General features: G+C 41.8%; 1 protein-coding gene across 2 annotated transcripts in view; it reads right to left on the bottom strand.

The window, feature by feature from the left end:
• SLC2A13 (solute carrier family 2 member 13) overlaps positions 1–23,955 on the bottom strand; it is a 140,321-nt gene extending 116,366 nt beyond the window's left edge. Inside the window, exon 1 of one of the 2 annotated variants that reach the window (XM_038153141.1) lies at positions 23,178–23,955. In XM_038153141.1, coding sequence (XP_038009069.1) covers positions 23,178–23,724 — 547 coding nt within the window. In that variant the 5' untranslated portion in view covers positions 23,725–23,955. The remainder of the gene's footprint in view (positions 1–23,177) is intronic. The other variant, XM_038153140.1, reaches the window with a different exon arrangement.
• Positions 23,956–25,251: the final 1,296 nt, after the last annotated feature.

The following is a 25,251-nucleotide window of genomic DNA, read 5'->3' as shown; positions in this document are numbered from 1 at the left end:
TTAACATGTATTTGTAAAAAGTCTTGAATAAGAGGCATCATGAAAACAGATTTGTTGTTTCTGCTGCATTCTTCTCACAAATTGATGACTACAGGAATAAACAGAGAAAAGGAAGCTTGCACACCCCAACAGTCCTGTCACAAGCTAGCCAGTGATATCAGCTATTCAGCTGGCATTAACACAATAGCTGAAATTATTTATTTTCAAACCTGCAATAAAGAGCACGAGATTTCTCAGGAAAACTTAAGGATTTAGGGTATTGGCTCAAAATCACACAGAATTGCTTAGATTGCTAGAAACATTTGAAGATCATCTAGTCTAACTACTGTTCAAGCAGGGGCAGCTAGAGCAGGCTGCCCAGAAACATGTCCAGTTAGGCCTTGACCATATCAACATGTGGATCTCCAACCAAAATGACTCTGTAATTCTGCAGCTTCCATGCCAGCTTTCTTGCCCTGAGAAATGTGTTCACAATGTTGCTGTCTAAAATAGCCTTTCTGGATTTCTCTTTAGACCTTACTTCCTCTACTGTGTGTCCCAAAACCTACAGGTTCAAAACATTCAAGCAAAAATCTCAATTCAGAAGACACATTTGTTAGATATTTTCAATTATCATTTCAATATCAAAACATATGCTTTGCTGCTCTGAGTCTGAAAGAGCACAGCAGGAAGTTTCAGGGAACAGGGGGAAGCAATTAGGAAAGCCTTCTCAGAAGTGTATGCAGCAAGCACACATACACAAAAGCAAAGTTCTTCTTGAAAAAAACACCAGGAGTGAAAAAATAGCTATTATAAAACTGATCAAAATAAGAGAAAAAAAAATCATATGACTTTAAAGAAACAATATTTTAGATTCTCAAGTGTTATTTATTACTCGTTTCCTTTTAGTTGCCTTAGAATGCATCTAAGTTCTCCTGACTTTCCTCTTCTGAGTTCCATTTAAGACGCACTAGAAGACAGGAGACTAAGTTCTTCTGAAAAGGCATAGTCAGAAGCAGTGCATTAAGTATTAGTCAAGTATAAAAATCTCTAAAATACATAAACAGTACTTGTTATGTAATTATTTTAATAGTCAGATATTAAAGAAATTTGAAAACAAAGAACAGCTTTCCTAGCAAAACAAATATAGCTGCAATGGAATCTTTCCTTAATCCTTCATATGAGAATGCTTTCATTTACACTTAGATGACATTTTCTAATATGCTCTCACTGTTGAATTGCTCACACCAAATAAAAGATTCTTGCTGCAGGCAAGTATATTACCACCTAACTAGTAGAGCTGATAAGTGACAAGACATGAGAAATAGAAAACGAAAATAATTAACTGGAAATCTGTCAGAGAAGGCTGAAGCTTTACATTGTGCACCACAGCTGTGAAATATGAAAAAAGAGAGCAGGGAAGTCCAGTCTTTACCCACTTGAGTAACCAAGGCATGAACTTTCTGACCTCATTAAAGGATAAAGCTTAGAAAAAACATAACAGATGGTTCCTTAAAATTCGACCAGGAGATGCATCTAATTATTATACGGGAAACATCAGATGACACAATGGGCTGAAATCATCATATTAAATGTTTTTTCCACTCCTAAAATCACTTAGGAGACTAATTGCTAGGGCTCCTACTATAATCTGCAGACTTACCAGTAGAAAGCAGAGACAAGTCTGCACACAGCTCAATTTTAAGACAATCAATAGACCAGAGGTGTGAAAAGACATCTTAGAGTCACCTTATCATCCAGAAAAGTATTTCCAGTATGAACATGTAAGCATCACAAAGATTTCATTAAAAAGTTCAGAAATTAAGTCAACAAATCTCCTGACAATAGAAATAAAAAGGTCAATGAAGGAGAGTTCCTATGATAATTAGAATCATACTTTAAGAAATGAGATTACAGTAGAAAACACAAGGACTAAAAAAGGAATCCAAGTTATTGTTTGTAAAATCCATTTGAGCATGAATGCTAAGGAAATAGAATAATTTTAAAGACTTCTTTGTGGAGGATCAGACAGATATAAATGTACCCTGTCCTGATCAGGACTTCCACCACAGCTCCTGCCATGTCTCCTGCTGACAGGAGGGAAGCTGCATCATAAGAGCAACAGATGAGCAACAAAAGCTGGAGACAGGATATTGAATGAGATACACTTTTACTGCTAGCACAATAAAAGAGCTCTAAGGTAGTAGAAATGTGTCAGTCTTTTCACTGGCATCAGCCAATAACCTGTGTCAGGAGCAGCAAAAACACGAGGAAGGGTTCCTGACAAACTTTTGTGGTTACTGCAACTCAATCAGTCTTTCATGCTTAGTAATAAAGAGGACTGATGGTTAATTAGAAGTGCTAAGGAGGCACATCCAGGAGCTGATGTCTCTTTGTATCATGGTTCTGTCCCTCCTGTCCAGCTTGTGCTGACCCTTTGCATGAAAACCAAGCAGACCAGGGAATGCAACCAGTTAGAAGGATATCCACCTGCCTCTTAAGGGGTTAGTACCACTTATTTCCTTTAAACAGTTCACAATGACATCAGATGACTGTACCAGCCCCCAGGCAGGACTAGTTATGACAATGGAGTAACCTGAACCACCATGGGACTCCAGACTGTCCAGGTGGAAACTAAAATTAAAATGTCATGAAATAATCAGAAAAAAATTGCAAAGAAATCTCTGATCTTATTTCAGAGTACAGCAACTCAGCAATTAATCTCTATTAAAAACAAAGAACATACACAACTTATTATAAAAATTTGTGTTGTTCGAGCTCCAAATTAACAGGCATAAACTAAAAAGTTTCCTTTCAGAGCATCCTTCACCAATATATAAAGCTGCACTGAGGTAGTTAAGCAAGGTAAAATATTTCACATATCTTGCAAGAGCAAATTTTCATTAAAATGTTAAACTTTAATTCTGCCAACTTCAAAATTATCTTAATTAAGAAGCATCCCATAATCGTTTGTGTTAATGGTAAGGATTCCAAGCAGCAAGTGATTCCACAGACAGGGGATTTATGGAGGCACCTGATGAAGAAGCAAGTTTATGGCAAAGAGAATTAGGAATTAAATATTAGCAAGGTTGCTATGCTGCAAGAAAATTTGAATACAAAGTCAAGGTGAGCTTTTAGTGGGGGTGGGACGGGAGTATAAATAACAGCAAATTCCTAAGGTGACAAGGGGAAACTTGCCAGCCTACAGCTGAGTTACTGTTTTGTCACTGCAACCTTGCAGGAATCTGGTAAATGTCCTACATCTTGGATATTGGACATGCAATCTGAATTTAGTGCCTTGGAAAATACGACTGACCTCAGAAGTATGTCACATTATATAGAAGAAAAGACTTTCATCAAGTATTTTCTTTCAGTTGTGTTCCCACAAAATTACACTTTAAGGTTTTTGCTTTACTCTGACAAAACCAGCGTTCTTGCCAACTGATAATTTTAGAACATTGCTCACATCTGAGCAGCAAAGCTTAGGAGGACAGGGGAACATGCTGGTTAACTTCCTGAAAGAATTGAAAAGTTCTACAGTAACTGTATAATCTTTACCATCAAAGAAGAATCTATTTAAACAGTAATACAAAAGGGATACATTTTAACTGCAAAGGATACTTCTTTTAAAAGACCATTAGTTTTCACACACATACAGGAGCTGTCAACAATCAGCCACCTCCTATTCTACAGACAGCTTCACAACATATTACAATTATATTGCTCAACCTAATCAGAAATTAAACCTTTTTATAGTCTCATAGAGTCCTGTTGTGCTGTTACAGTTAACACTTCAGCTTTCAGTAATGACAGTCAACCTAAGGGGATAACAGAGTGCCTTATTAAACATGCTAATAGGAAATACTTGAGAAAGCAGTGCATTTGAAAGCTGTTCTAGTACACTAACCATCTCCCTAGCAGATAAAGTTAAAATATTCATTGCACAGCTGGTATTTGAGTGTGAATATCAGAGAAAGCCCACATCCTCTCCAATATCTTGGCTTCCCACCCACTGCACATATCTAGTAAAGGCATTATCAGCAGTTTTTAACTGGTTACCGAAAGTTATTTCAAGGATGACTAGAAGCACACTTCCCCATTTAGTATCTCCCCTATGTCAGATTAGTAGAAGTCAATTTTTTAGTTGTGGCACAACTGTACTTGGCTACAGGAGAGCACTGAAATGCACAAGGGCAGTGGGACAAACCAGCAGCACTAAAACCACATGAGAATGCAGATCACAGTAGTGGACAGACTGAGGTGCATTTCTTCTAGAATGGGGGTTCAACATCAGCAGCCTTCATCCAAGTCTGATATTTTAACACTCATTTACTGAATTGTAGAGAGCTGGTTCATCATAACTAAAAAACCTGTACTGTTGAACACCTAATAGACTAAATAATTCCAGACCTTTATGTCCCTAAACAGCCACCAGCCCAAATCTGTCTGAGCAACATTGTAATTACAACCAAAACCCTACGTTGCTATGTGGCATTCAAAACCCTATGTTACTATGTGGCATCCAGCTGTGAAGGAGTCAAGGACCAGAGCAATCTGAAGAGATGCAAATGAAGCTCCTCACTAGTTGATATGGTCTCAGATATATAGAACAATTATATCTTAATGAGCCTGAATAAATAATTTTTTCTGATGACCACAAGAAGGCTTTTTTACTCTTGTGTGCTATCAGCATGGATCTAAACCACAAAATCCTTCTTCACTTAAGAAAACCTCAAATTGTGTCCAGTAGAAACAACCACAACTGTCATGGAGTAAATGCAATACCCCAAGAAGATAGCATGAGCTTTCCACAGGAGTAATTTCAAGTTACAAGCTCTCCCTTGTTCAAAAGATACAGAAGTAAATCCAGCTCATAACAAAATCAACATGCCAACACAGAATACAATTCCTCCATAATTGAAGTGTTAAGGCCTTTTTCTGGCATCTCCAGGACAGCATCTCAGAAGAACAGCCTAGGGTAATCTCATATAGTAAAGAGACCTGAATATTCAACAAAGCATAATCAAGGAGGGACTATTTATCACAGTACTGATTTTTCTACACCAAAATTCTTTAAGGAATATTTTTAATATTTTAGTAATTTTCTGGTTATGAAATGGAAACAAGTGAGCCTTGACACTTGAGGGAAGACAGACAAGAACTGCCTACAGGCTACAGTATGAAAGTTTATTAAAATAAAGCTTAGTTTACTCAGTTTATTAAAAGAAAACAATTTAGGAGTTACAAAAAGAATGTAGTAATCTTTAATAACAAACAGGCAGTAATTTTAAAAATACTGAGGATATTCTATGATTCTAAGTGTTAGAACCATTTCATCTGTGGTGTCCTATTCAACTCAACATTAGCACTATCTGTGAAACAGCTCATTTTGGCAAGAAACTGTTCCTAAACAAACACCTTTTTCTATTCAAAATCATGTTGAGATTATTCAAGGTTATAATAATTTAAACAAACAAACAAACAAACATGTTAAGAGGAAATTTATCTTGAGTAACAAAATCAGAGAGTGGGATTTAATTAACCAGAGGCAAAATAGTCAAGATAATTATCCAGAAAATGTGAAGAAAAGTTCTTTGCAACTGTCCAAGCCTATGACCACACCTAGCATTACAGATGTCAGTTTACACTTCTCAGCAACCTGGAATTAGTTACCTGTGTTCAGTCATTCTTTATGACTACCATCTGTTCCTATTAATCCTACAAAATCCCAGCCAGACCCCACCCAGCTGCCTGAGTTCCTGAGTATCCCACTGAGAATGCCATACTGGGAATCTGTACCTGTAGCTCATATCTGTGAGATCTCATTTCAGAAAGATACAAGATATCATAAAGAAATGCATTTTTTGAATCATTATAGCAATACTAGAATAACAATCAACCCGAGAAGTGAGTAAAAGCTATCAAAAGCAACTAGGAAAAAGTTCTTATTTGTTCTGTTTCTGAATTCATTTTGATCAAGAACTATTTGCAAAAATCTGTAACTGCATTGTAAGATGCAGACCTTTCATTGTGAAAGAGTAAAGCAGACTACATGTTTATACCACTCAACACTTATTTTTACCACATGGCAAAAACTTCTCACTTGAGAAAATAAGAGCTTTTTTTTTATTATTTTCACTTGAAAATTATGAATACAACATAGTAGTTTTCTTTATGACAGCTTGTATAAACACGTAAGTCAAGCACTACTTGATCTACTTCAGGAGTGGTTTCAGTTAAATAAATACTAATTGAGATAAGCAGTGCTTTTCTGTAGACATTCTCTAGCACCAGCAGCCTGCACTGGATGTGCTGCTCACACCTAGGAAGAACCAGCACTTGAAGGTGCTCAGGTCCTGAGGCAGCCCAAGCCACAGATAAGGAATTGTTTCCCCACCCAGTGGCTGCTCTCCATCCAAGGCAGGGGATCTGGATGAGTGTCCCCATCTCAGCTACCCCACTGGCCACTGGAGGCTTTTGATTTTGGTGGCTGGCAGGGAATTGTGCCGAGGCACAGATCACCATAAGCACTAACTGAGAGGCCGGGGGTGACAATCTGGCTCTTTCTGCTGACTCAGCCGCACAAACTGCAATTTCCAGCAGGGAAGTGTGGTTTTATAGTGACCCAGAAAGATTCATCAGGCCTCATCTGCATAACCATTCATATATGCCAGAAAGTCAGCATTATAAACACAATCTTTACATGGTTAAAAAAACCAATCCCACATCAAAAAACCCAGAAAAATGGTTGAATGCTTAAAGGATTAGCACATATTCTCTGTGCAGAGAAATTTTATTTTCAGAGGACAAGGGTAATGGTTTGAAAGCTATATAGAAAACAAATGTTTCTTTCTAACTTTTCACTTTTGCTAATAAACCATTTTTTCCCTAATTCTAAAACAGTGATGCTTTACCCAACTTACAAGAATTCTAAGGGAAGTGACATCTATATAAACATGAACAAGCTTTGGAAGCTGAACTCAGCCAAAAGCATGCCTTCAGGTTATACCTGAAAGCTACAGTTATACTCTTCAACTAAGATCTAAATTGTTTTTAACAGTGCCTCTTTCTACAAGTGAAACTGGTTACCTTCTCTGTAAACTGCTTTAGGTTTCACTGGATGTAAAGTCTAGCAACTGTCTCCAAACATGAAGCTTCAGATGAAGTTGAGCAGAAGAACATATTTTATTACTTAGAACTTGCAATTAATTAAAAGAAAAATAAAAATTAGAAAGACTAATCTCATTGCAAACTTAGTGTTTTAGAGATACAAACAAACATTTTAGAGAAAATGTAGCACCGAATTATTTCGTTCCCTATTCAGGAAAGCCATTAAAAAATACTGTCTGTCTAATGTATATTCCCAGTAATTTTGTGCTTGCCATGGGTAAATACATTGCAAACATCAACACACAGAACTATATTTTTATAGGAATTGCTATATTTATCCACTTGTGCAGAAAACAGCATGACTGGTAGGAAGACAGGTACCAGTAATATGGCTTTGCAACTATTTCTCTAGAAAATAAACAAAAGCCTTGTAAGCCTTTTACAGCCTAAGGCTTGATTTTAAAATCTAAGTTTCAATTATGTCTTTATAATGCAAGTAGCACTCATGACAGTAATGTAAGTATAACTACAGTTATAATGAAAATATAGGAATCACAGCAACTGCTCAGTTTCTTTCTACACTAGCAGATTCATACACAACCAAGCTTGTGTTTACAAACACAAGTGATCCATGCAGAGATATTAAAACTCTTTTTTTTTTTGGACCATATGGGAAAATATGCAGTATTGGAGGGTGGGGGGTGGTAGGAATCAGTACAGTACTTCTTCCTCAAGGTACCTTCTGTAGCACACACATTTTGCATGCCAGGGAGAGTAAGGCCTTTCCCAGTGCACAAGGGTTAAGTCAACCACTGCTGTGCACTTCTTTGCTTTAAGAGAAGCAGGTCAGCTTAAAAACCTAGCTGCCACTAGATATTTTAGTGTGGTACCTAGTGTCCTTCTCCTCATGATCTGGAGTTTCCCTGCTACCAATTCAACAACAGCTGCTCAGTGCCAGTGCAGTGCAGCTGTAATAGAAGAGGAATTTATTCAGAAGGAATATGGAGTTTATTCAGAGGAATTTATTCAGAGGAATCCCAAGGAAAGATCTCTCAAGAAAAGTGGTAGTCTCAGAGAGGGTTTTAACTATAAGCACAAGGATCATGCATTAGAGTGCTCTTAGCAGAGGGATAAGGCAATTTCTCCATGTCACACAGGTTTGCACATGGAAATGACTTGTGACTGCTCTCCTAGACTATCACAACTGCAGCACTCATGGTGTAATATTCAAGTTGTCAAGGTTACTTTAAACACTTTTGATGCGTATTTACTTCCACCAGTGGCTTATACTGACAAAAAAGGAAGCTACAAGTGAAGAATAAGGCTGCTGCACTTGAGGGGGGAAAAAAGCAAGACAGTAGTGTCAAGTGCTAAAAGGAAAAAAGGAACAGATCAACTACTCCATTACCAACATCTAAGGGACAAAAAGCTGAGGAAGTCTCAGCCAGCCAGGAGTGGATGGATGCTGCAGGTGGAAAGAAATTACTGCCAAATTTTGTCAGGGAAATGGACTGCCAAAGAACTTTCTGGGAAATGTTGCTCTCATGACTTTCAGTTTTTGACAACTTGCAGTTCTCTAGATGCATTCTGATGGACAGTCATTTTCCAAACAGCAGATGAAATTCTGGTAACAGTTGCTTTACTTCAACATTTACTTTGCACTTGTTAGCCTTTCCACTCAGCACCAAGCACAACTTCTGAGGTGCCCCTGCAGAGCAGCTCTTTCCTGCCCTGTTTTCATTCTCCAGGCACATTAGCAGGAGAGATCCAGGCAGAGCTCCAGGTCAGCCTACAGAGGAAGCTGGGCAAACACTGCATTGTTCTTGGTAAATCTCATTAGGTGATACAAGACTTTGATAACTTTAGATAACCTCAGGATTAAGAGGAAATAAAGATGGGTATCTGAAGTGCCATTCTGCAAGTCAGGGCACTGCACTGATTCTCCTATCTGTCAGTCTGCCGTGTTGCCTCTATACAGTAAAAGAATAGTGAAAATGAGAAATTTTATGAAAAATTAGGTGCTGCATTTTTAACAAGTATATCTGACAGTCCCGTTCCAATTAACACAGATACAGCAAGTATCTGTAAGATAGAATCTGCTTTTCCTGGGACTTGCACCAGACAAGTTACAATAAATCAGTGTAAGTTGTCAGATAACAAACTGGGCAATGAAATACTCCACTGCTTCAGTTTGCTGCCTGCCAGCCTCCAAGTGACCCAGCTTTTTTGTACTTGAGGCACAGCTACTGGAGGGTAGTAAATTTTAACTCCTTCATACCTGCTCCCACTTAGAAGTGGATTCCATCCTTAAAACTGAAAAGTTTATAGTTAAAAATGAAGCCACATTCTCCTTCAAAGTGACAAGATATTCTCATTTAAGGTTCAAGCTTTAAGGGAAAAGATCCATGTACAAGCTACCACAGAGGAAAAAAAACCTAAATCCAGGATCTCTCTGAAAAACAAACTTTGCAAACCCTGTGATTGCAGCAATTCTCCACTTTCACTGAGAAAAATTTATGAAGAAATTTCCATACTTGAGGATAACTGAAAAGTCTTAGACGAGAGCAGGGAAGGATGTCTGAATCCTCACAGGACTCTTTCCAAAGAAATTCTATTGAGTAATTACTATCTCCCATCTTGATTTTCCCTATATCACATTTCACCTGATTTTTTAATTAAAGTATTTAATTAAATCTCCATATAGCAAGATTTAATTGAAACATCAATTATGGTAAAACCTAGTTACATATAATTGAATTTCCACTCAAAAGAAAAAATCACTTATTTTTTACATTTTAAAACATTTTTGGCCTACTTCCACTTTCTTATTTCCCAAAACAAAAGGTAGGGACTTGTGACAATACTACAAGAGAGCAAAATCAGAAAGCAGAATTAATTACCCACTGGGGAAGAACCATTAAACTGACCACTAATAAAGTAACTGTGAGCAGGAATGGAACCAGTTGTGATAGCTTCTAATAAAGCACTAGGAACCTACAATGAAGCACAAAACAGGATCATAGGTGACCAGATCTCTGAATTAATCACTATCCACTCCTACCTGCCAAGTTAGTATTATTTATACTTGCATACAGTAAGAAAATAATAAAACCATGGTATTTTCCCCATAAAATTTTACTATCCATTGCAAAGCACACATTGATGTCAGGCTTTTGTCAATGAGGTTGGGAATAAACTGTTCTAGCAGAATGCTACTTTTTCTGTCACCAGAGATAACCTCCTTAATAACTGAATCCTATCACTCGTAATGTACTGCAATAATATAACAACTAGAAAAGCTCCTCATGGACTATGCTTCCAATGCAGTGTGTGCTTTCAGCACTTTAAATGTCTACTGCTTGTCATCTTGAGATCTACCTTTCATGTACCCCTAAAGCAATAATAGGTTGAGAAGTGTTTGCTTTACTCTGTCTCCTTTTCACAGCTGTTCTGAGTGTTCTTTGGTTTGTATTTCTACTTGTCAGCAGTATCAGCCACTAAAAGCAGAAAAATGGCCCCATACCCCAAAGCCATTCTTCATATCTTCTCCCATCCTCCAGAGCACAGCTGTGGAATCTGTTTCAAACACATTAATCCTGAAAATCTGTACACTTGGTTTATACAGTCTCCTCCCCCATAATCATCTTCAATCTCCTTTTTTCTCACCACAAAAAATACAATCAACTCCTAATTAAAATATTCAGCAATATAATTTTATTTCATTACTCAATTCTTTCTGTGCATACATGCACATGTGGAACTCTCCAGATGTTGGCATTCCTTCCTACTTCCCAATGTGGCTGTCCAGAAGGCCAGGATCAGACATCATTTCTCACCAACATGGGCCAAGAAAGACAAGTATGGCAGATGAGTTACTGAAGTCAAACAGTGCTGCTTTAGCATTTACACTTCCAGTTCCACCTTCTATGCACCAGTGCAAGGACTGATTTCCCTACATCCCAGCCCAAATGAAGTTCCCTGGAGAAACTTGGGGGTAAGAAGCCATTGCAGCAAGCAAAACTGAAAAGCTGACTAGTTTGACTGCAGCAAAGTAGTTCACAAGAAGTCCCCATCACACTTAACACAAGCACAGTTCCATTCTGCATATCCCACAAAGAGTCTCGAGGAAAAAAAGCAGAATGAATACCAAAGCCTGAGACAGCAGGCTAACAGGCAGCCCAGGCTCAGCCTCATCCAACCAGCACACTGCCAAGGAGACCGATGCCCCAACAACCCATCACACACAAATCCATACTCAGGGATCAAAGACACAAGGGAGCATATAACCATAAGCAGAAGCTCTATTAAGTCAGCCAGAAACATGTTAATATTCTAGACAAGGAACATCAGAAAACATGCACACAGTCCCTTAGAAGTTTCACTACTACAAGGTGAATTACTGAGAATTAGCTTCTGAATAGATTAAGCACAACTGTTCTAAACAGGTGGATCAGACCCTGCTAGAGATCAACTGGTATTGCAGAGGAGACAGGACTGCTGGTCTTGTGCTACAAGGAGAAGCCTTCTCTGAACTCTGCATAACAAGCTTGGAGTACTGTTTCCTCCTGTGCAAGGAAATACTCCACATCTAAGAGGATAATGATTAATAGACCAGATATTACATGGGTGTCAGGAAAGCAATTAACTTTGAATGGGGGAGAGGCCTGCAGACTGATTCAACAGACAGCTTTTGAATGAAGGGAAGGAGTAGGTGGGGACAGAGTAGGCAGAATCAAAGCCAAAACACAAACAGCATCTCTTCTTATTCTAAAGTAACCATCAGAGACACAACAGAAGGTGAAACAACAAAGCATGACCTAAAAAATATGCCATGAAACTCCAGCTTTTTCAGAAGCACACAGGCTGTTGAACATGATGATATTTTGTGTACCCCAGCTAGAAAACCTGCAGACTGGGGTCAGGAGCAGAGTGAAGCCCTAAACCTGCAGGATGGCAAGATGCACAGAGGAAATCACACAGACCACACAGGTGCAAACAAATATTGTGCCCTACACAATGATAGATTTTATGATAAATAGTATCTTCTCATCCAAATTGTCAAAGAACTTAGTAAAGTACATTCCCACTCACTAAAAGAGAAGTTAACATTATTTGTGTAATGTTCTACTCAATGTGTGCCCACGTTTCTGCTAAACGCACCAATGATTTTTTCCAAGAACACACCAGTCAATCATTACAAGAGCAAGGATCTGTGCTTTATTTCGTCTCCTAACCAAGAACAACACACAGGACAAAACCAGACACAAGCACAAGCTGAATTTTAGGGGTAAAACATCATGACTGCCTATGTGCAACATTTTAGCCTTTTCCACCTCTATTTTCAGGATCCTGAAATTGCTCAGGTGGCTTTGGATTTCATTCATACCAAGCTGTTCCAATGTGAATTGGACTGGTGAGGTCAGCAGCACCTATGATTAATGCAGGAGCAGGGAGTCTACCAGGCAAAAGACTTAGCTGAACTCCATAGTGAATAAAACCAGTCTTACCTTTTCCCCTCAGGCAGATTCCCCATTCCTGTGCTGACATAGCTACTACTGACCTCAACAGTCCAATAATCAAGGACCTGTGAACAAACAAAAAAGGTCACTTGTATGCAAACATCCGCTGAAGTGCCTGCTTAAAGTACACACAGCTTTGGACTTATCCACTACTTCCTCCATGTTCAGCATGCTTCAGTTCCTCCATTACCACACTGCCTTCCTCAGATGTTAGACTCTCCACACTCTCCATCAGAGCTCCAACCAACAATCCTAAAAAAATTAACTAACCAAATCAGAGAGCAAGTACTTAGTGGCGGGTCCCTATGATTTTTACCTCCTTAACCTCATAAACAAAATTTCCCAAGTAGGCGGCTACAAGCAGAAAAGCAAATTCAAAATAACAGGCAGAGTAGGGCTTCATACAACTAGGAATAGCAAATAAAGCACACTGATCTGAACCTTAAACATACAAAAAATGCCATAAGAATGGGTATTTCCTTCCTACTATCACCTATTGAAAAAAGGAGCACTAAATCTAACTTGAGTCCTCTGACTCCGGGATTCTGGTATAGCATCCTCCACCAGCTATACAAGAATTTAGATTCCCAGCTCTCCCTGTCCCCACTTGCACTCCAGTAAGATGTTCAAAGAGGCAGTAAAAATATTCCCTGGCTCCAACACCTCATGTAGGCTCTGTGCTTGTTATATTTCTAGATTGCTGAAGTTGCTCCAACCTTCTTGTCATGGCTTTCATCATAATTTATTTAGTTAGCTACCACCCTTCCTATAAAAATCTCATGAGTACTTTGTTAAGTATATTTATTAGCTTCAATAAAGAGGTTTTGCTTCTGAATTTCTTTAGGCACTTTTAAGATGGTAGCTTTTTTTTCCCTTTCATTACTCCTGATAATTTTTACAATTGGAACGTTGACAAGTTTTTCAGCTGGAATGTGAAACCTATGCTACAGAAGCATGAGAAAAAAACTGCAACATGGTCAGAAGTTAGTTGTCTTCAGCATCAGGTCTAACGGTTAGATGTCTTCAGCATCTTCATCTAACACTTCCTTAAAGAAATTATTGAATCCTGAATGCCTATTCATTTTTGTGAGCTAATGATAGAGTAAATCAACAACTCTATTTTTTCCAGGTTAAGTACTGCAAGTTCCTTCAAAACTAGAGCTGTAAAACTTAAAGGGTCATAGTGTTTGAATTTTCATAATATTAGTTAAAAACTTCAAAGAATCACAGATTTCAAGTATTGTAGTACCACTACAGGCTTTGAAAAGAATCAATGGTAATTTAAGGGAGGAAATCAGAGGGATGCAAGTAGGAGCTGCCCATTTCCACCAGCTGGTCTAAACTGCACCACAAGACATGAGAACAAGATGGCATCAGTGCTCCTCCTCCCTGCCCACTCCTCTAGGCACAGCAGTTCTGCTCTGGTACTGCACTAGGGAAAAGAAGGAGTACTTCCAGATCTGCTCATCTCTTGCCCTTGGAGAGATGCAAAAGCAAGAGCTGATGAACTGCAGAAGACAGCTCAGGGAAGGACATGAATCAAGGCAATTGCTATAGTATTCAAATACCACCAATATTTAACTTTTCTATTAGAATAAATGTAACTGATGGCTTATGAACAATGGCACTGCTCCAACAGCAACATATCAGTCCAACAACATAAAGTTATTTAATGACACTAAGGTCACCTTCATGCTTTTATGACTCTGAACTTGAAGGAAAGAAGACAGCCAGAAAAGAACAAACAACTCAATGCAAAACTTTGTCATCCATCCATTTATTAGAAGTGTGATCAGTTCAGGATGGATTTAAAGTTCAAATTATTGGCACCTTCAAGTAGGCCGAAGTTCAAAGTTCTTATCTGGTGAACCAAGAGTAGGAGTGCTAAAACTATGAAAACCTACTTAGAGAACTATCCACTGTTACTAAGAAAGGGAGATTGGTCAAGTCTTTGTAGGGTTCTTGCACAGAGAGGAGAGAATTTCTTATGAGCCAACAGAAATTAAAAGCTTCTTCCACTGGCACATGGCAGCAACCAATTCAGTTGATGTTTCTCAGAGCAGCAGTCACCAGAACACATTCCCTATTTACAAGGCCATACAGCATGGGCATGGGCAATAAAACCTGTGCAGCCCCAGGCAGGTTCTTCTGCTCTTTCCAACTTAGAATGCCTTCCCCTGTATTTCCAGAGAAAGGCAGCAAAGTAGAAGAGCTCTGGCTAAACACAAACACATACCTAATACTTCCAGCTGCTGGAAAACAATCTTTTTCCAAAGTGATTATGTGCATAGACACATTAAAACCACAGTCACTGGTTTTGCTTCCCTTTCAAGGGAAGCAACAGTACAGAAAACCACGTACATGAAGCTCCTAAATAAATGAAAAGGGAAACAAAAGAGCTCTCACTTCTTGTTTCTGCAGGTTGGCCTGCAGAAACTCCCACTTCTGGGAAAAGGCTTGAAAACTCTTGCCATAGAGCTCCCACTTACGGTACCAAGTTTCTAGAACTATTTAATTTTGTCTAGACTATGAAAATATGGGTGATGTCAAGGTGACTTTAATTTTAGCTACACATTTTTGTTTACATAGCAGGTTCTCCACCATTTTTGGTATCCTGATTTTGTGTCTATCATCTGGAGATTGACAACCACTTCACTCCTACCTCAGAGACAACTGAGCATGCAGCTCTATGTGCTTGGCTGGCTGTTCATTAGATTAGAAAGCTCCTCAAAGCCACCACTTAAGATGAGACTTGTGGAACTTAGACCTTCCCAAACACAGTGCTGAAAAGAGACCAGAAAGATCTAGAATTGACACCTGAAGCAATTGCCACAGGCCTTCAGGGAGAAGGAAGGGAATCCTTACTTCTCCCTGAAGATTGCTCAGCCTTGCAGTGTCTGGCAGCCTGTGTGCTAAAAGCATCAGGTATTCCTGTGGTTCTTCACACTGCCTGGAAAATTTTTTTGGCTTGACGTTGTCTTGTCACTCAGGAGTAGAAGTAGAATATGCTTGTTGCTGTAGAACACTCACAAAGGATGAGCCCCAAGGTCAGTGCCAGGTGGTCCTGGAAAACATCAGCTCTAATGAGAACCAAGAAGTCATTCACATTAGTCACAGAGGACAAACCTCCTCCAGAGAGCTGCTCCCTCACTGAATTACACTGGAAAAATCAAGGAGGAGGGTGGAAGAAAAGTTCAGGCAGAGAAGCTGGGTTGACAGCTCCTGAATACACACGACTAAAAAACCCATCTACAGAAGAGGCGGGGAAAAACCCCTGAGTGACAACTAAAGGACAAGCCCAAGGTAAAAGCAAAAAGTTGCATTTATCAATAAACATACATCCCTTTTTTTATTTATTAAATTTACACAACTGCCTCAGTGTCTGACTCACTAGCACACAGCCACATAAAATGATGGCAGAACTCCAAAGAAAGTCAACCCAGGTGCAATCCCTAGGGCACACATGGGGACTGAATCTGCAGTTTGAAAGGGAGGAACACAAAAGGAAGTCTGTCCCCAGCTGCAGAAGAGGCAGACTCCCTTACTGTTCAGCTGAGTAAGACAGCAAACCTGGGGGGAAGTGGGAACACATTGGCCAGCCCCATGGCTGAAAGCATGTTGTGGCCCATCCACAGCCAGCTAGATGGGAGGTAGGGGGCTCTGGGGTCACTGTGTGGCATTTCATCTGTGCCAGCAGCATGTCTGGAAGGGACTTGTGAAGGAAGGAGGGACTGAGCTAAGAAACCTAAGTTCAGTGACTGGGCATATAAAAAGCCAAAATAAGAAACCACCTATGAAAAATTCCCCTTCAGAACATGCATTTACTTTGAATAAATCCCTTACAAAACCAGTCTAAATCTGATGACAAATCAGAGAAAGATCAAAAACGGAAAGAATAGGAATGTGTGCTTTTAAACCTTCATTTCTGCAACTATCACGTGCAAAACACATTTTAGGAGAGTTTGCACCCAAGTTGCATCAAAAGACTTACAGAGAGTTCAGCTAAAGTAATCAGATGGCTCCAGACTCGTCCAGAGCAAGATCTCTTACACAAGATCTCTACAACAGAATTAACAACTGCTTCTCTTGATACTTGTTCACAGGCATAATCATTGCAAAGAAAAGCCCAAAGGTAGAACTCTGCTCTCCTGATGTCCATCAGTCACTGGTTTCAGGCTTCCAGCAGTTCAATGCAGACCTATGCTCTTCACAAGCTTCACACCAGAAGTACTGATTGTACAGGTCAGATGTGAAAGCCCACTGATGAAGATCCATAAAGCAATTTTGCAAACAAAGCTATCCATCAGGCCCATTATACCTCTGTGGTGCCAGCATGCCACACAGCCACAGTTTCTCACTTTGAGTCCAACCATCTTAAGTAGAAATCACCAATTTTCAGGACTTCTGTAGGACTTGCAACCCAAAAGCTTACCACATCTGAACGTAATAATCCCTAAGATTCTTAAATACTACTTTTAAAAGAAATTTATGTCTTCTAAAATAGGATATGTTCTATAAAACTCCATTTAAGAGCATACATCTGCTGTAATTAATCTTGAAGTCTACTGATAATGAGATAAGGAAAAACATAATTTAAAAGACCTTCAAATTATGTTTAAAAACATAATTTAAAGCACCACCTTTCACTGATTCATTTTCTTTTTTCATTGCTTCTCAGAATACAGTTGGCACAGTACAGATTAGTATGCTCAGAAAAAAAATTAAGTGCAAGTTCTGGCAGTGCACAGCACGAGACAGCAGCCAGCACCTTGAATCTGCTGCTTGGCTGGTCCTCAGATATCCTGACTTGTGCCTCTGCTGACAGGGCTGGTGCAAACTTCAGCCAAACAAGTCACTCAGACCCAAGAGTTCCAGCTGAATGCTTTGCTGTCTCTAACATCACAGTAAGTGGATGCCACTGTTTCCTGTAGCAAACAAAGCATTCTGAAAATAAGCCCACCTACACTGCCCACATGAATTTTTCAAGGTAAGGAAACACTTGTGTTTAACACTACAAGCTTCCTTCAAGTAGCCTTTTTATCAGGAGTAAGAAGACCATCATTTCAATTTTATGTCACCTATGAAATGGATGCTTTCTATATTTTTCCAAAATAAACAAAGACACTGATAATCCAACAGGGATTATGTTTTAATAAACAGTTTGACCAAGTACAGAGAAAATTATTTTTAAAAAATTCCCATACTTTAAAGACAGAAGATAAATTCAAGGTTTATGAACTATGGGAATTAATTTCTTTCTTAAGATAAATAAAAACAATAGCAAAAAGGCCAAAACACCTCCCATATGACTTTAAAGAGTGTCCAGAAGAATAAAAAATCCAAAAATGCTCTTAGACATAACTCTGTGTACTTAATATTTTATTCTGAAATGGTCACTATATATAAGGTAGCAACATTCCTGTGCTAATTGCTGAGTTTTGTATTATACCATCAGACAAAACTTTAATGGAGTCAGTGCTTATTGACGTGACAGTGAACTGAGCATAGTACTGTGTATCCTGTCCAAGGCACACAAAACTAGAAGACTTCAAAACATACAGTTTTTAATCTTAAATTAATCCTGGTACCCTGAAAGATTTCAGCTCCAATCAGAAGCTAATGTATCTTTCCAGATGCTTTTGCACAAGAATAGATTAAGCCCTTAAGATACAGAGATTCAATCCTGAGCACACACAGTAATGTCAGTACCTTTGGATCCTGGAAGCTTGGGTGACCATCTGTGGGCAGCGACAGCACAAGAATCAATTGCAACAAACCAGAAATTTGTCTCTCCATCCCCCCTCCATCCCTACTGCCAGCTTATACTAACAAATCACTGTCTCCAGAGGTAAAAACAGCCTATGAACCTCTGGACTGAAAATTACAAGCATCAGTCAGAAGCAGCAGAGCATATTTGGAGGTTGAGGGTGATTCCAAAATGCACCAAGGTATAAACTCCTTTAAAAAAAACTGCTGGACACTCAGTTATAAAAACAGACTGAAGCTTCAGAGCTTCCCATATCAGGTTGCTGAGGGAGGATGAGAAGATGAATCTGGTGTTCCAAGATAAAAATACACTGAAAAATACCTGAAAAAGCTCAGCCGTATTCAAAAAAAAAAAAAAAAAAAAAGTAGCACACCCATCCTCATCTTTCATAGGCAACATGTCATACCAGATTATATGGCAGACCTTTATTTAACCACTTCAAATATCATACAGACTTCGTACTACACAATGCAAGTCCTTTGGATAAATTTGGTTATTTTTGTCATTTGGCATTGAACCTTATTGTCAATAGAAGCCAACCCCACCAGGGGAGCCACAACCATATGCCAGAACTTTTCACTCCTGCCTAATTCTGTGTACAATCTTTCTTCCTCTGCTCAGAAAATGACCTACATATGTAGTCAAAAGATGCTACCAGAAGCACTACATATGTCAGATTCAAATATAGCCTTAAAAAAAATACTAGAGACATTTTGAGCACATTGCAAGCACTGAGCAGTAGGCTTACATTGTGAAGAAACCTCATGTACAAAAGACAGGAGTCAAGGAGAAGATAAGGCACCTAACCAGGCAGGTCCCCATTACACTGCAGACTCAATAACATACACATACTGTAATCCTAAGTAACTCTGTTTTCATGAGAGCTCGGGTAATGTGTGCATTAAGTAATGCCTAAGCCACACGTTCAGCAAGAAAGCAAAACCTGAAAAGCTGATCATTAATTGAGCACCATTTATTCTGCATGCCAAACAAGACAGGAGTATCTAATTATCCAGCTAATGATTGTACATCAAGACAGAAATCAGCTATGAAGGAGCAAGCTTAATGCTGTCACTTCCTGAACTCTGCTCAAACTGCTTTCCTTCCACAGGTGGCATGCAAGTGTTCTTGAAAAAGTAACCTGAACAGCTCACTCCCTGAAGCACCATGCCAACACCCACCTACACCAGCTGTAAGCTTCAAACCTTCAGCACCCCCAGATGACAGGAGGATAAACAACTCCCATTGCAGACAGATGAGCTGCTGGCAAACCATGGCCAATGGGGTTCAGGCAAATTAGGACATTGGATTGATCACAGCCTAACAAATAAGTGTTTATAAGAATATAAACAGCAAGCATGGCTGTTTATATTATCCTTTCTAGTCTCTGCTGGTTTAGCTCCAGTGGTTACTTTTCTCTCTCTTTGCCTTCCTTCTCAAGACAGCAAGTTTACAGTAGAAATAACTCTCATCTCCAGTCATGCCTGGTTCTTGCTTTTATTGTTTCAGTTCTGGCCTGACCTCAGGCTTTGGGACAGACCAAATATGAGTCAAGTGAAGAACCCACCTTTCCTGTCAAGCACAGTAGCCAAACTACAGTAGCCAATACAATAGGAGGAAGCCTTCACCATTATCAGGTGCCAAAGGTCCAAACACACTTTGTACCAATGACTTCTTTACCTAGCTAAGCTCATACTAAGTGTTACCAAGCACATGCAATCCAATTTCCTAAATGTTTGGATTTTGCCCCTATTTGCTGCAATGAATATCTGTCCAAATGCTGCATTCCTGACATCTGGCTCAGATAAATTCCTAAAGAGTCCAGGACACCAGATATGTTTGGAAATGGGCAGGTGGGAGGGAATAACTGCCATAACCTTATTCTTAAGTAATTTAGCCTGGAACTGTCATGAACTATATATTTAGAAATTCAGATCTGAAAATATCTAGGGGTATTCTAAGCCCATGCTGAACATGTTTTTCCTTTTTAAGCATTCTCTATATTTTGTATTAATACTGAGGGGAAGAGGGACAGAAAGGGAACATAACTGTTTCCACCATAAAAATCTATTCAGCATTTACAATGAAAGAGGATTTAGGCTTGTCCTTGAGAGAAAGTCTTTATTTCCAGAAACATCTCATTCTGTAATGGCTGTAGAAAAAAGACAGTTTTTCCAGCTCTAATGAAAATGGTAAAAAATGGACAAGACAGACAAATGAGAGATGTTCCTCATTTCAGCATATATCCTCTGGTTTTCATCCTTGAAAGTTTAACTTTATTCCTTTATAAATCACAGTCACAAGAAAAATAGCCATTTTCTCACACAGACAAAATTAACACTGATCTACCCTGCAACCAGCAAGGGCAGAAGGAACATCATCACATCTGCTTTTACAGCACCACAATACTGATCATAACACAGTAATTCACTTAGTAAATGCAAAAAAACCCCACATGTATCTGGAGTAGATCTTTTGATGGGCAATTTGCAGAGAGCTAGAGGAAAGAAACCTAAAAAATGTATACAATTGTACACAGTTAAGAAGTTTTTACTGGTTTTCAGGTAGGAAAGCATTCATAACACTACACCACTGCACCCTCACATTTTAGCAGTTTGTATTATCACTCAAATGTCACGTTATTGAACAGACTTCTCACACCAACACTAAGAAGCTCTGGCTCACTTTGGGCAGTAAAATGATAGTCAGAAGTCTCCCAGAGATGAAAGGGAAGAAAAAACTTCCACTAATTTCTAATGCCTTCATGAAATTATCCAGGCTCCCTCTGGTGGGGGATTTAATGTAAAAACTGTTCCAGTTTGCTATATGAGAACAGCTTTGAACCACAACAGGTTTTTTCTTTTGTAAAACAAACCGTGTTATGACTGGACTCTGCAATTCTTGGAGTCTCTTGTCATGCTTCAGTCACAGCAATCTGAGGTAAATCTTTGTTTCTGGCTCTGGCTCTAAGCTACATCACATAAAGAAGAGCAGTCAGTGATTAAAAAAAAATCAAAAAATCACATTTTTAAAATACAAATTATTGTCTTTGTGCTCCAAAATCCTCAGAACATTTCTCCTTTCTTACTTCAGCTCTCCAGAGTCCCAGCAGAATCACCACCTCTGCCCCTGATGTGGACAGGGGCCAAAGAAAGATCACTCTCCCCAGGGCACACAAGAGATCTAGGGCTCCTAGTTTTCATTTCTGGTTATATATTGATCATATTAAGTCCCAGGTCTCATATCTCTCCAACAATTTGAATATCATTTATTTGCACTACGGTCAGACAATTCCAATATGCCTATGTATCTCTCTACAAAACACACACACAGAGGAATCAAGCAAACCATCCATCCATTTCACTTCTCTACAGCCTTTGAAGTTATTGTAACCAGTTACAGTAAAGGAACATGACAAACTTTACAAACACAGAAAGACATCACATTTGGTATTTTTAGTATCTACCACTAAATGTGTACTACATATTGCCATCAAAACTCCCATTATCTGTGCAATCTCACAGTCAAATTTAGTTTAGCCTCCTGAACTTCATGACCAGTATTATCAACATTCTGCAGTCTGAAGTCTTGAAAAAACAGCAAACATGCAGAGAGGTAGCATTCAAAAGAAAAAATTAAAAAAAGAACCCTCCAGCTTGAGGTAGGAAAACTGCAACCCGAAGATGTTGCTGTACAGGAAAACCAGCACGGGCCCTTTCATGGATGGAGACAATTTTATTCCTGACAGCCCTTATTATGACTCACTAACTTTTCTTCCTTAATAAGGCCAAAATTTGCATCAGGGAAAGTGTGTCTATAACAAGCCTAAGGACTCAGAAAATTATCCAACAGCTAAGAAACATAACTTTGCTACACAGATAAGAACAATCTTAGTTCTCAATTTGTCCTTGTGCTTTCAGATGGAAAGGGATGCGAGACTATAGCTATTATAGTCCAAGAATTCTGATTAACCTCATACAGCCCATGATGAGTTTAATTCAATTACTGCCAGATAGGATGGTAGCTGAAGCTGAAGAGCAACTCAAACTTTAGGGCTATTTAGGATATAGTTGGCACAGAAACCAGTCTCATAGGTCAGAGAGAACAGTCCTCACCAAGTTCCTTGGGACAACTACAAAGTTTTACGAGAACCCACTGCTTGCAACCCATATAGGAAGGCAAATAAAGAGCACCAATTCACGTCCAGTATATCATTAATGAAATCCAAAGCCTTCCAAAGCAAGCAGACCAGGAAGATTACCAGCTCGTTTTGCCCCAGAGGCATTCCTTTAGTGCCCAAGTAATGCGGGGAAGCAGTAGAGAGGTATTTACAGTTCAGAAAGACAGACGTGATCTCCTCGTCCCTGACTTCCCAGAACCCCCACAAATGCAAAGCCTGCGGTGTCGACACCGACAGACCACCCTAAACATGAAACTGCAGAAAGGATGCGAGACCGTTCTCGTCGTGCAGAAAACAGACAACTCTCCCAGCAACGGGGCAGGACTACAGCCCCTGTAACAGAATCGAAGAGGTCAAGCACACACACCGTCCCCTTGCACACCGCGCTGCGATGGCCACGGGACCCCGCCCCGGACCTCGCTCAGCCAAGCGTTCCCTCGCCAGCTCCCCAGCCTTCGGCACTCCGGCACTACTTCGCCTTCTGCTCCACCGCAAGGGGTTTGCGGGCGTGCAGGGACGGGCGATTCCCGGCTCGATTAAACCTGCCCCGGGGGAGCGCTGCCCCCGCCGGGCAAGAGCCGGGTCCCCGCGGGAGAGCCGGGCGGGGCGGCGCGGCACTCACCGATGCCCAGCCCCACCACCACGCGTCCCGCCAGCAGCGTCTCCTTGTCGCGGGCGGCGGCCAGCACGCCGGACCCCGCCGTGAAGAGGCCGCTGGCCAGCAGGATGCAGGGCCGCCGGCCGCACAGCCCGTTCAGGACGCCGCCGGCCAGGGCGGACAGGGCGGCGGCGCCCACCGTGCTGGAGACGAGCAGCTCCTGCCAGAGCGCGTCCAGGTTGAGCTCCCTCTTGAGGAGGAGCAGCGCCCCCGACACCACGCCGGTGTCGTAGCCGAAGAGGAAGCCCCCCAGGGCGGAGAAGACCGACACCACGTAGACGAAGCCGGGGGTCTCGTCCTGCTGGAACTGGCGCCGCGCCGCCCGCTCCAGCTCTCCGCCCGACGCCGCGCTGTTGAGGCTGGAACAGGACTCGGCGGCGATGAGGCTCCGCTCGCCCGCCGCCGCGCCCGAGCCGGCGGACCCGTCCGCCTGCCGCCGCCTCTTCTCGCCCATCAGGTTGCTCAGGCTTCGCAGCGTGTACTCCACATTATCGCTGGCCTTGCGGGACATGGGACGGCCGCGGCGGCTCCCGCCCCGACCGGGGGAGGGCAGGGGGCTGAGGCGGGCGGCTGCCGGGCTACTCAGACTAGGGCGGCGGGGCTGCCGCTGCTGCCGACGCTGCCCGTCCTCAGCGCGCCCGCCCCTCTCGGGCCGCGCTCAGCTGGGTCGCATCGTCCCCCCCGCCGCCGGGCGGACTTGAGGGGAAGTTGCCGCCGCTCCCAGCGCCCGGGCGGAGCTGGAGGCGGAGGCAGGCGGGGACAGCGCCGAGCGCGGCCCGGCGGGCGCAGGGGCGGGCCCGGCCGCCCCCCTCCCGCGCCGTTCGCGGAACGGGGCAGGCGCGGCCCGGAGCGCCTGCGCACGAAGCGCCCCCGCCGCGCTCGCTGTCAGGCGGCGGGGCTGGCGGCGTGCGCTGGGCCGGGGAGGAAGTCGGGATGGAAGCCGGGAAGGAAGCCCTGGGCGGGTGGGCGCCACGCAAGCCCGGGGGCCGGTCCCCGAGCCCGCGGAGCTGTTCCTGCCGGCAGCCCCCGTCTGCATGAGGTGCAGGGGGCCGCCGGCCGGGGCTGCCCGCCCGCCCCCCGCGCGGTTTCCGCACTGCCTGGGGAGCGCTGCCGGGTGCCGGGCGCGTAAGGATCGCAGTTTGCTTAATGACTGGATCGTTTGAGCGGAGACAGCGTTCCGCGTCCGCGTTTGTCATTTTCTGAAGCACTGGGGGACACTGACCGTGCTGCTGGGCGCGGAGGTAGCGGGTTTTCACTGCTGGCATCTCCCGGCTCTCTTCGCCCAAGCTCAGCTGCGGGGACCATTTCAGATCGTTAGTGTCGATTGATTGTCCCCAGCTCCCCTGCTCTCCCTCTTTTCAGGGTGTTGAACGGGAAGGGCCCTGGGGTGCACAGCTCCCAAAAGCCCTTCGGCGCTGAAGCCTTTGCTGTCGCTGCAGGGGCGAGCCTGTCCGGCCCCGTCCCTGCCCGCTGAGCGGGGAGCCGGAGCCGGCGCTGCCACAGAGCCTGGCGAGAGCACTGGAACGAGTGGCCAGGGACGTCTCGCTCCCTAGAGATGCTGAAAACCCCCCTGGACGTGTTCCTGTGTAACCTGCTCTAGGTAACCCTGTCTTAGCGGGGCGTTGAATGATCCCCAGAGGTCCCTTCCAGCCCTAACAATTCAGTGATTCTGTTCCAAAAAAGGGGAAAATGCCAGCAGTTGTTCAGAGGGGGACAGGTTTCTTACCATTAGGAGCAGAGTCTGGAGCTTGTTCTCGCGTTTGTGCTTGAAGTAGAGCATCGTGTTTTGCTAATTCCATCTTCAAACAATCTTTTTGGGGATTTTTCACCGGGATGCAGAGCCTGGCAGATGCTGTCAGCAGGGAGAGGTGCCTGGCTCCATGATCACCCAGGCAAGCTTTGCTGCCAGTGTGCATGGAAGGGCCTTCCAGATGCATTGCATTTTTGGGGAAAAGTATATGTCATAATATCAGAATATTATAATTTGTACTTCTTGTATGTTGGCACGTATATGGATTAAACAAAATTTTCCTTCTGA

The sequence above is a fragment of the Motacilla alba genome, chromosome 1A (genome assembly GCF_015832195.1).
Source record: "Motacilla alba alba isolate MOTALB_02 chromosome 1A, Motacilla_alba_V1.0_pri, whole genome shotgun sequence".
NCBI lineage: Eukaryota > Metazoa > Chordata > Aves > Passeriformes > Motacillidae > Motacilla > Motacilla alba.
This window is presented reverse-complemented; position numbering and strand designations above follow the sequence as displayed.